We start from the raw sequence: 12,592 nt of genomic DNA on the forward strand, positions 1-12,592 counted from the left end.
AATAGACTGAAGTGATGTTTGGCTGGCACCGGCTGCTATTAGTCATCATCACACAGCGACACGTAGCAGTGGAGTCCAACACCAAGTAGGAACAGAGCTGGATCTGGCCGGTTCTGGTGACCTCAGGATAGGAGTCCTGAGGTTGAGATAGGGAAACAAATAAAATAATCAGAAAAAGAAATCATATAGTTGGTGCTTTAATGTATCCCTTTTGCAAAATCCTGATTTCCAACAAATGTTAAAGGCTGAAATCAATGTTTATATGGAGACAAACTGGTCCTCAGTATCCTCTGTGGGCATCACGTGGGAGGCACTTAAGGCGGTTGTTAGGGGTCGGATCATACAGTATGCCTCATTCATCAAAAAAATCCAAAGAACTTGTGGAGTTGGAAGGGAATATTAAAAATGCAGAGGCAGAGCTGAAGCGCCGAATGTCATCTGATGGCCTCAGATAATTGACCCACCCTCGTTTTGGGAGTGGTGCAGGGAAATATATATATATATTTATGTTATAATTGTAAGTGACCACTGTAGTGCTTGTTTGTATAGGGGGGAGGGGTTTAATTTATATAATTGATTCCATATTTTATGTTGTTTTTATCTGTCGTGTGGATGGAATAAATAAAAAATGTTAATAACAAAAACAGAAATGTAGCAGGAAAGCATAGACTCTCCTTTTTTACCCATCTAAAGGCATGAAAGGCAGGTTTCTAAAAGTTTCAAATTGTAAAATATACCGTGTATCAATAACTAAAACTAATTAATGGTCATTTTCTATTTTATCTTAATTAGGTTTTTTTGTTTTAATCTGAGTTAAACAAAAACAAAAATAATGTAGTTTTTCTTTTAGTTTTTGTTAATGGTGCGAACACTGGTCCAAATGAGTCTTCTTGACTAGCCTAACCAGCAAGACTTTCATGGTCAACCAGCATCAGTAGAAAGGCTTTAGCAGCAAGTTTTGCTGGTAAACAGCATGGCTATGCTGGTCTTCCAGTTAGACCAGCACCAAACCAGCATAAATCAGCTTGGACCAGCATGCAAAGTTGTGTTAGGAAAAGCTGGTCTTTTCAATAGGGACCTTATCTCTGCAGGTTTTATTTCTATGGTGAGGTCATAACAACCAGTAAAACAAGTGAGGGCGAGCACACTATCTGCTCTTCTACAAATCTCTCGTTGCTTCCAGATGGCTTGGGTCAGGCTTTATCTTTAGAACATATGATATTCAGCAGGAAGGGGTATAAAGTTGTGGTTTTTCATAAACTATGGCATTCAAAGAGACAAAACAAAGTACGCAAGTATAAACACCATGGGACCATGCAGCCATCATTCCGCTCAGGAGACACATTCTGTCTACTAGAGATGAACGTAGTTTGGTGTGAAAAGTGCAAATCAATCCCAGAACAACAGCAAAGGACCTTGTGAAGATGCTGGAGGAAACAGGTAGACAAATATCTATATCCACAATAAAAACTAGTCCTATATCCACATAACCTGAAAGGCTGCTCAGCAAGGAAGAAGCCACTGCTCCAAAACTGCCATAAAATAGCCAGACTACTGTTTGCAAGTGCACATGGGGACAAAGATCTTACTTTTTTGAGAAATGTTCTCTGGTCTGGTGAAACAAAAATTGAACTGTTTGGCCATAATGACCATCGTTATGTTTGGAGGAAAAAGGGTGAGGCTTGCAAGCCGAAGAACACCATCCCAACCTTGAAGCATGGGGGTGGCAGCATCATGTTGTGGGGGTTCTTTGCTGCAGGAGGGACTGGTGCCCTTCACAAAATAGAATGCATCATGAGGAAGGAAAATTATGTGGATATATTGAAGCAACATCTCAAGACATTAGCCAGGAAGTTAAAGCTGGGTTGCAAATGGGTCTTCCAAATGGACAATGACCCCAAGCATACCTCCAAAGTTGTGGCAAAATGGCTTAAGGATAACAAAGTCAAGGTATTGGAGTGGCCATCACAAGGCCCTGACCTCAATCTGATAGAAAATTTGTGGGCAGAACTGAAAAGGTGTGTGCAAGCAAGGAGGCCTACAAACCTGACTCAGTTACACCAGTTCTGTCTGGAGGAATGGGCCAAAATTCCAGCAACTTATTGTGAGAAGCTTGTGGAAGGCTATCAAAAATGTTTGACCCCAGTTAAACAATTTAAAGGCAATACTACCAAATATTGACAAAGTGTATGTAAACGTCTGACCCACTGGGAATGTGGTGAAAGAAATAAAAGCTGAAATATGTCTTTCTCTCTAATATTATTCTGACATTTCACATTCTTAAAATAAAGTAGTGATCCTAACTGACCTAAGACAGGGAATGTTTTCTACGATTAAATGTCAGAAATTGTGAAAAACTGAGTTTAAATGTATTTGGCTAAGGTTTATGTAAACTTCTAACTTCAAATGTAACTGTGATATGGGCACTTGTATCATTTTTAAAGAATTAGACCCATGGGGTGGAGCCATTGCACTAAACATTTGGGAGGACAAGATGCTGACTTAACTATCACTCATGCCCCTGCTAATTATTCACCTTTGCCATATCACGTTATTAGGCGAAACACTTTGCCATTAATCATTAAGGTGTGATAAGTGCTTATTGTAATTAATAACAAAAAGCAGGAGAATGTTACCACCAAGATCTGAGTTACATTGGAATTCTCATTCCACAATCTGGAATTCCAAATAAAATGGACTTCCAATTGAGCACAGTGGAGGAGCATGTTCATAAGCTCTCGCAATCAGCAAAGATATGTAAACAGCTGCTTACCTCACTCGTTCAACCACCCCAACTCCATCTCCATTATTTCCATAATTAGGTCCAGAGGGGCATTTTAGAGCTTGAGTTAAATCTCAAGAGTTAGCCCCTTCATTGCAGAGATCAAGCCAATAATAATGTTTACCATTATTGCTTGCATAGAGTATATGAGCGTTAATGAGCATTTAGATTTTGTTTACTTTCTAATGTTAATGTTTATAGTTAATTGGGGAGACAATTTATGAAATTGGGTAGATAATTATTAAGGGATTGGGAATGGGAAGGGTAAGGTAGGGAATTTGGTTGGATGTGGGTAGAATAATATAAAAAAAATAGGTGGAGAATTGGGCTGGAATGGTGAAGGGTATTAGGTTGGGAATAGTCAGGATAGAGTTATGAGTAGTGTTGGAATGGGTAAGACAGAGCAGATAATTGTGTAGGGAATGGGTAGGGAATTGGATTGGGAATGGTTAGGATTGGGTTGAGAACCGGTAAAATAGAGAATTAGATTAGGAATGGATAGGGAAAGGAATTTGATTAGGATTGGGAATGGGTAGGATAGGGAAGGGAAGGGAATTGGGTTGGGAATGGGTTGAGTAGGTTTGGATATGAGTAGGGAATTGCATTGGAAATGGGTGCACTGAAGAAAGAAAGAAAGAAAAAGAAAGTTTTCTTACTTGGCATTTAAATCATTAAAAATATCCTTAAAACAAGATACTTTTATTGAGAAGCAAAATGACACAACATATTATTTTGTTTTGTAATCTAAAATAATGTGTTGAAGTTTATGCTTAAAACAAGAAAAAAATGATTTGCAAATGGGAGTAGAAAAATAAGCTTAATTCAAAGGGAGAACACGTTTATTTTTCTTACCTAAATGGCAAAAAAAAAAACAAAAAAAAAATTTAACTGATATTTATATACCTTTATTGGAATACAGGACAAAAATACTGAGAAAAAAATATGAAGAAGATGTTTTGCAGTAAAGTATAAGGTAGGAAAATGTGTATGAAATGGAAAAAGTTTGGGTAGAGATTGGGAAGGATAGGGTAGGGAGTGGGAAGGATTGTGAAATGAATTGCATTGGTATTGGGTAGGGAATATTTATAATTTAGCAGGTGTTTAATGTAACAAGAGTCATTTCTTCAGCATCATGGATTTCACACTCAGAGCTATTGACCTCTTGATAAACAACTGCTCCAAGCCCTTCTGTACCTGTATAGTGTGTGATTCTTCTTCAACATTCAGTTAAATACATATCTTTACAGGGACACAACACAAAAAACCCCTGTTCATGCAAAACATCTGATAAGAAGCTCTTGGGAGACATCCTTTAATAAACATTTGTATATCTCCATCTGTATAACCATATCCTTCTGTACAAAACTTTGGTTTACATCTGCCTAATGCCAGGGGGATAACATTATTTCTTTTATCACTTTTTAAAGTTTAAATTTTTTCTTTTGTGCATTGATTTATAAGCAGTTTTTTCCCAATTATTTGCCACTCTCAGCAGCAGTAGCAGTCACCCAGAGAAGAGCGACATACCCGGGCAGATGAAACAAAAACGTTTTGATTAGAAAACTGAGCAAATTCACATAGTGCAGTGTTTCCCAACTTTTTTTCTGCCATGGCACACTTTTTACAACTAAAAAATTCTACGGCACACCACTATCCCACATAGGCTAATCATCGTCAATATTTTTCCTTTTCCAGAACTTGTCCATGTTTTCTGTCCGTCTTCTGTCCGTAATGTTTGAAATTCAGCTATGCAAAAAATTCACATAGGTAATTCACATAGGTAGGCTACGCTGTCACAGGTGGCAAGAGCGCTAAATGGGTAATGAAAAAAACAACAAATTTGCGTCTTTTCTAATTTGTAGATTTGTTCTTGCAATGCCACAACAAATTACAGGGAAGCAAACTCATGAGGGGCGAAAAAGGGAGGACAATCACTGGTCCACAAACATTTTTTCTGGGGATATTTTTTTTAAAGAATAAACTAAAAGCACCAATTCCAGCTATTTTAGTGATTCAAGTTTATTCAAGTTTACAATTGTGCAGAATTAGCTGCAAAATAAAGAGTATTTTGGTGAGGCTTGCTTCTGTTTCACAAATTTGTTCAATTTTATTAACTGATTAGTTCAGTGACCCCTTCTGAAAATGTCACTAGGTGGCGACAAATGAGCGTCTTATGTGCTATGAGTGAGTCAGTGAATCATTTTGAGTCGTTCATGACCGAAATCTACCAAGAGACTTTATGTAGTTTAAGCATTAAAAGACAAAGCAGATCTATAGTCTCCCTTCAGTCTGAGCATTATTTTTTCATCCAAAAAGACAACAATAATAGTCTAATAATATTGAGTTTCAATAACATCCTTACCTTCTCCTTTATTAAAACTCGCATGGCTACAAATCTACTGACTTCAGTATAAGAATTATAAACACAAAGCGGATCTACGGTATCATTTTCCTACAGTAGCCTATTTAAACTGCTGAGCATGGCTTTTATCAGAAAAGACCACAATAATAGACAAATAATAATAATTTTGAGTTGCAATAATGTTCTTTCGTCATTGTAAAGCGCATTTCACATGAGTTGAGTCGAGGCGTCAACGCTCCGTTCAACACCAGCGTCAAGCGGCGCATTGCCCTCCACATGACAAGAGTTGCAGAAAGCGTCTCAGAGTTTGCTACGTAAAAAGCGGGAGGTGTGCACAATAAACATTGAAAACATGTATTTGGTGAGAGAAAAAAAAGCTTGCAGTTGCTTTGATAGCAGAAAGTAATAAAAGAACTCGTTTATGTTTAGGTCTAAGCGTTTTCTTGAATTTAAATTAGTTCAATAACTGGGGTCTCTGATATTCGTAAACGATAAGGTAATATTTAATTAAAATAAATCATGAGACATTCAATGTCTCTTCACAAATTTGGACAATTTTTAAATATTTCTTGTTGCTTAGTACTCTCAAAGGCATTATTGGTGAAGCAAAAACGTGTGTGTGAAAAAGGCGTCACTTCATAGACTTCAGTGTATTCTGCAGCGCTGACGTGAGTCGTGAAAAACCCTTAACGCATATAAATATCAGTCACTTTTGCACATTAATCATTGCTCTTCACAATCACAAAAGTGACCGATTATTGTTTCAAAATGGCGAATTTCCGAAAGGTGAGGAGTTTGGATCCCTGAAATTATTTTTTATTTTTTTCATGCATTTATTTATTTTGTGGAATTTGATAATTTTCCACGGCACACCTGACAATCTTTCACGTGAGTTTAAAAATTCGCACAGTGGTTGCGAAACACTGGTCTAGTGCCCGTCTAGTGTGACAACCTCGCAGTTGCCACACCAGATTATTGAGCTTCTACTAATTGACAAAATTATTCACTGGAATTAAAAACCCTGTGTGCCGCATCGGCTAATCTTTCAACAGTTAAGCGTGCAAAGATCAAATCCCACATGGTCTGGGTGCTTTTTGTGGACAAGTTTCTAATAATTCCTGTGTTAATGGATTGCTTTCAAATTCTCTCACTCTTTCATTTGAAAGATCTACATAGAATGGTCCAAGGCCTCACATTTGTTGCAGGCTGAGGGTTCCTTCTGCATTACAACTGTAGTCTGTCTACTGTTTTTGAACAGATCTGTTTTCATATACAGTTTCAGCATCACTGGATTTAAGCACAAAGAGAGGGAACTGATTATACACTGATGAGCCAAAACATTATGACCACCTGCCTAATATGCTGTTGGTCCTCCACGTGCCACCAAAGCAGTGCCGACCCACAGAGACTTGGACTCTACAAAACGCCTGAAGGTGTCCTGTGGTATCTGGCACCAAGATATTAGCAGCAGATCCTTCAAGTCCTGTAAGTTGAGAGGTGCAGCCACTGTGGATCGGACTTGTTGGTCCAGCACATCCCACAGATGCTCAATCGAATTGATATCTGGGGAATTTAGAGGCCAGGGCAACACCTTGAACTCTTTATCATGTTCCTCAAACCATTCCCGAACAATGTGTGCAGTGTGGCAGGGTGCATTATCCTGCTGAAAGAGGCCACTGCCATCAGGGAATACTATTGCCATGAAGGGGTGCACCTGGTCTGCAACGATGTTTAGGTATGTGGTACATGTCAAATTGACATCCACATGAATGGCCGGACCCAGGGTTTCCCAGCAGAACATTGCACAGAGCATCACACTCCCTCCACCGGCTTGTCGTCTTCCCACAGTGCATCCTGGTGCCATCATTTCCCCAGGTAAACGGCGCACATATACACGGCCATCCATGTGATGTAAAAGAAAACGGGACTCATCGGACCAGACAACATTCTTCCACTGCTCCAAGGTCCAGTTCCGACGCTCACGCGCCCCCCACGTGCGTTTTTGACGGTGGACAGGGGTCATCATGGGCACTCTGACCGGTCTGCGGCTACACAGTCCCAAACACAGCAGGATGCGATGCACTGTGTGTTGTGACACATTCCTCCCATAACCATCATTAAAATTTTCTGTGACTTGTGCCACAGCAGACCTTCTGTTGGTTCAGACCAGACTGGATAGCCTTCGTTGCCCTCGCACATCGATGAGCCTTGGGCACCCTGTTGCCAGTTTGTCCCTCCTCAGACTACTGTCGGTAGGTACTTACCACTGCAGACTGGGAGCACCCCACAAGCCTTGCCGTTTCAGAGATTCTCTGACCCAGTCGTCTGGCCATAACAATTTGGCCCTTGTCGAAGTCGCTCAGGTCTTCACTCCTGCCCATTTCTCCTGCATTCAACACATTGACTAAGAGAACTGATTGTTCTCTAACCATCTCATCTACCCAGACCTTGACATGTGGCATTGTTAGGAGATGATCAACATTATTCACTTCAACTGTGAGTGGTTATAATGTTTTGGCTCATCTGTGTATATTAACCAATTATATATTTCAAAAAAAAAAAAAAAAGACCCATTTGTACACAATTTCTGAACCAAGATTGTCTTGTTCTTCAAACATAACTGTCAACATTTTAAAAATTGCTCACATGTTTAAATGTTTTTATTTAAATCAAAATCACTCAAATCTAATCTAAATAGTGGTAAGACTTTACAATAAGGTTTTACCCATTAACATTATTTTATGCATTAGGTATCATTAACTAAAAATGAACATTTTTTACTGCATTTATTAAAGGTGCACTCAGTAATTTGTTTTCCTCATTTAACAAGTTTTACTCATAAAGAAATTAATAGTAATTTTGAAACATATGTATAAAATCATGAACACTCACATTGAGATGAAGACTCCAGTCATATCAATGTCAATTCTAAATGGAAAGGGTCCCCTCATGGGGGCATCCATGTTAGAATCACATGATCAGCCAAATACTCGCTTAATTTATGTAACCGCCCTGTGATCGGACACTTTCACACATGGATTAAATTAATTATGGCTGACTGTGAATAGTTCATTTCTGCAATGGAATTGGTAACTGAAAACTACAATGTTTAAATGATGCTGCATCCATGCAAATAGGTATCAGTGTCCAAGACAACAAATTAAAAAAAAATTACTGAGTGCACCTTTAAATTTGGTTAATGTTCATTTATAAATATACTATTGTTTATTGTTAGTTCATAATGCTTTCTAATGTAGCTAATGTTAATGTATTTGTAGAAATGAACATTAACCAAGATTAAAAAGGCTGTAAAAGTTAACTATTGTGTTAACCAATGTTAAAATATACATCCTCTTTTTTTAAGTGTTACCTAAACAGTTCATCTAAATTAGACATTGAATATGTATTCTTTAAAAACAAGTCTTAATACCTTTTTGACATGAATTTTTTTAAGTTAATGTATTTTGGTTAAGCACGTTTAAATATTATTACTAAAAGCAATAGAAAAATACTAATAAAAATTGAGTGTAGTGTCTGTCTGGAATTATTATTATTATTTTTTTTATGCTTGAAGTTATCATTGTGATTGTATGTAAAAAGATCTTAATTAAGTTTCACTTTTGAGCCCAAAAACAAAACAAAAAAACATACCATTTCTATTTACACAATTGCGGGCTTTGTAACACATGAGCTGAAAGGGGAATTTTGCACCTAAGGGTTGCCATGGTGACCGGCGAGCATCAATTCTATGGCTCATCTAAAACTCAGCTGCTAAAAGCTCTCTCGGACACAAATGCACCATGTTTAGGTCCCTGCACACCCCATAACTATCTATTCTTCTTGGCCCTGTCGTCAGAGACCTGTTTGTATTGTTGTGCTGTCAATCATATATACGACAAGCTCTGATGCACTGTGTGTGGATGACTGTGTTTTGCAGAGACAAAGCAGGCCTGCACTTTCAACGGAGTGGAGTACCACGATGGAGACATGTTCAGGATGGATGCTTGTCGATTCTGTCGCTGTCAGGGCGGGGTGTCCGTGTGCTTTACGGCACAGTGTGGTGTGCTGCACTGCGAACGTTACTACGTACCTGATGGAGAGTGCTGTCCTGTGTGCGAAGGTTAGATTACCCCAAAAGTAGCTGGATTGTTGTTTTAAAAGAGTAGTTCACACAAAAATGAAATTTAAGTCATATTTTACTCACCCTTGTGTCATTCCAAACTTGTATGACATTCTTTCTTATGTAGAACACAAAAGCAGAAATGTTAATGAATATCCCATTCTGCTTTTTCAATAGAATGACAGTTGATAAAAGCTTAAAAAAAGGTCCAAAAGTATCTTAAATGTAGTTCATGTGACATCTATGCATAATATTCCAAGTCTTCTTAAAGGGGTCATGAAATGCTCTTTTTTATAGTTTCATTATCTTCCCTGATGTCCACTAATAATATTAGTAAAAAATATTTCACCAAAACAGTCATAATTTAATATATGATAATTTTCCACCCTGTCTGACCATCTTTCTGAAAAGCTCTATTTTTGCCTCAGTTCCTCCTTTAAACTTCAGTGTAAACACCCTCTACTATGATTGGCAAACAGCTTGCAGTCCCTCAAATTCAGCCATTTTTTAAACTCAATTGGAAGAGAATAAACAAGCACCAAAACATTAGAAATTTACATTTCACGGTTTACACATAACACACATCCAACACATTGCATCCAAATATATTACACTGTTCATCTCAAGCACAACTGTTAACACTCACACCCTGTCTACACCGGTTGCTATAATCAATGATGCTGTCTACCATGGAAGCGTCCATTGTGGCGCATCACTCCAACAGTAAAATAACAGGTGTCCCGTTCCATTTTACGCTGCCGCTACTACTGCCAACAACACAAAGAAACAATTCAGAAAGTTTGTGTCGATGTGCCCAGTGTAGACAGCCTCAAGCCGTTGTGTCGCGTCAATGGATGCGCCTGGTGTAGACAGCGTTTCAGCATCATAAACAATCATGATATTTGAAATATTAATGAATGGAACTGTTTACTTACGTTTTTGATCAGGTCCAGTATGTTTTTAACTGCCCCATATCCTTAAGTGACAATTCCTTCGTTTTATGACTGCTTCACAAGACACACACATCCAGTTTATCATCCTGCACTGAGGCACATCGCCGGAAACAAATAAAACGGTCAAAGATGTCCATCTAGTGTGTGTTTACATTCACCAACAATTAAAAATAGCGCTGATAGATGAACGAACAGTTTGTTGAGCAGTTTAAGCAACAAAACAACAGGAGCCACAGCAGCTGATGAAACGCATCTTCTCTTCAGAGTTGAAACTAGACGCCGTGTCTTTTAAAAGCATGCCAGAGAGATGAAAACAGTCAAAGACGTCTTTGTAGTACATGTTTGTATACAAAAATAATTCAAAATAGTCCAGATGGGTCTCCTTTTGTGTTCAGGAGTAGTTAGGCCACAGACAGTAGGCCTTTTGTCCTTCTCTCTGTCTCTGTTTACGAGCCAAGTGAGCACCAGTAGACAGGACCAAGGGTACGTTGATTTTAAAATAAGTGTTGATGTTGTTGCCGTAGAGGCCGTCTTGAATTAATGAGTACCTCAAGTGACGTAGGGAAGTGGCGGAAGTAGAGAATGGGGCGTTTTGGCAGTTTGGTTTCAATAAATGCTTTTATTGCATTGGGGATTAAGTGTTGAGTTCTGGAATTTACAGTATGTTTTTATAGTAGAATGACTTCTTATTTGGTTTTGGTGAGAACCCGAAATTTTGGAGCGCTATGAGAGAAGCTCGTTCACAGTGGCATTTGTGTTCCTGTAAGAACTAGTGTTGTTTTTAGCACTAAACAACATGTTCTCACTTGAACAGGTGCTGCTGTGAATGAACTTGTGAAGGAGCAACAGATGTCAAAATTTTCACTGAAAAATTACTTAAATCTCAGTTGTTGTTTTTTTTTTTTTTTTTAACCAAAATCTATCGTATGTCTTCAGAAGACTTGGAATATGATACACGAATCGCATGGACTACTTTCATGATAAATTTTGGTCCTGTTTTCCACATAGCAAAAAGTAATACAGGTTTGGAATGACATGCGTTTTAGTTAGAAATTTCAGAATTTTCATTTTTGGATGAACTATTCCTTTAAACAGGTTACCTCTCATCTTTTTTTCATGTTAAAGAAAGGCTGTTTTCACACTTGGTCTGATTGCTTGGTCTAAACCAGTGTTTCTCAACTTTTTTTCTGCCACGGCACACTTTTTATGAATAAAAAAATACCACGGCACACCACTATCACGTCACGTAGGTATGCTACATGACTTATATGTAATGAGGTCACAGGTGGCAAGAGCGTTAATTGGGTAATGAAAAAACAAAAATTGTGCTTCTTTTCTAATTTGTTGATTTGTTCTTGCAAATGAATTCTTGCAATGCCACAGCAAATTACAGGAATGCAAACTCATGAAGGGCAAAAAGGTAAGAGAATCACTGGTGAACAAACTTTTTTATTTTAACAATTAGCTAAAAGCACCAATTCCAGTGATTTTAATTATTCAAGTAGAGCAAATTAACTGCACAATTTTGCAGAATTAGCTGCAAAAATAAAGGGTATTTTGGTGTGGCTTGCTTCTGTGTCACAAATTTGTTCAATTTAATGAACTTATTAGTTCAGTGACCACTTCTGGAAATGTCACTAGTTGGTGACAAATGAGCATCTTATGTGCTATGAGTGAGTCATTGAATAATTTTGAGTCGTTTATGACCAAAATCTACCAAGAGACTTTATAGTGTTTAAGCATTCCTTCAGTTTGAGCATTATTTTTCATCCAAAAAGACAACAGTAATAGTCTAATAATCGTGAGTTTTAATAACGTTCTTCTCCTTCATTAAAACTTGCATGGCAACAAATCTACTGACTTCAGTATAAGACTTATAAACACAAAGCAGATCTACGGTATCATTTTCCTACAGATTTAAACTGCTGAGAATGACTTTTATCAGAAAAGAGGACAATAATAGCCTAATAATAATAATTTTGAGTTGCAATAATGTTTTTTCATCATTGTAAAGCACATTTCACATGAGTTGAGTCGAGGCGTCAACGCTCCGTTCAACACCAGCGTCAAGCGGCGCATTGCCCTCCACATGACAAGCGTTGCAGAAAGCGTCACGGAGGGACGATTTTTAGAGTTTGCTATGCAAGAAAGCAGGAGATGTGCACAATAAACATTGAAAACATGTATTTGGAAGAGAAAGAAAAAATAGCTATTTCTTTGATAGCAGAAAGTAATAAAAGGACTTGTTTATGTTTAGGTCTAAGCATTTTCTTGGTAAAAATTTAACTGGGGTCTCTGATCCTTGGAAACAATAATAAGTAATATTTAATTAAAGAGCATTCAATATCTCTTCACAAATTTTGAGTTTTAAAATA

The 12,592-nt window shown here is 37.8% G+C and overlaps 1 protein-coding gene across 3 annotated transcripts in view; it reads left to right on the forward strand.

The window, feature by feature from the left end:
• Positions 1-12,592, forward strand: part of crim1 (cysteine rich transmembrane BMP regulator 1 (chordin-like)) — a 199,154-nt gene that overhangs the window by 140,600 nt on the left and 45,962 nt on the right. For 2 of the 3 annotated variants that reach the window (XM_051722293.1, XM_051722294.1), the window contains exon 6: positions 9,082-9,264. The exons of the other annotated variant lie outside the window; for it this stretch is intronic. In XM_051722293.1, the coding sequence (XP_051578253.1) occupies positions 9,082-9,264 (183 nt within the window). The remainder of the gene's footprint in view (positions 1-9,081; positions 9,265-12,592) is intronic. 3 annotated transcript variants of the gene reach the window in all.

Source organism: Myxocyprinus asiaticus, chromosome 17 (assembly GCF_019703515.2).
Source record: "Myxocyprinus asiaticus isolate MX2 ecotype Aquarium Trade chromosome 17, UBuf_Myxa_2, whole genome shotgun sequence".
Taxonomy (NCBI): Eukaryota; Metazoa; Chordata; class Actinopteri; order Cypriniformes; family Catostomidae; genus Myxocyprinus; species Myxocyprinus asiaticus.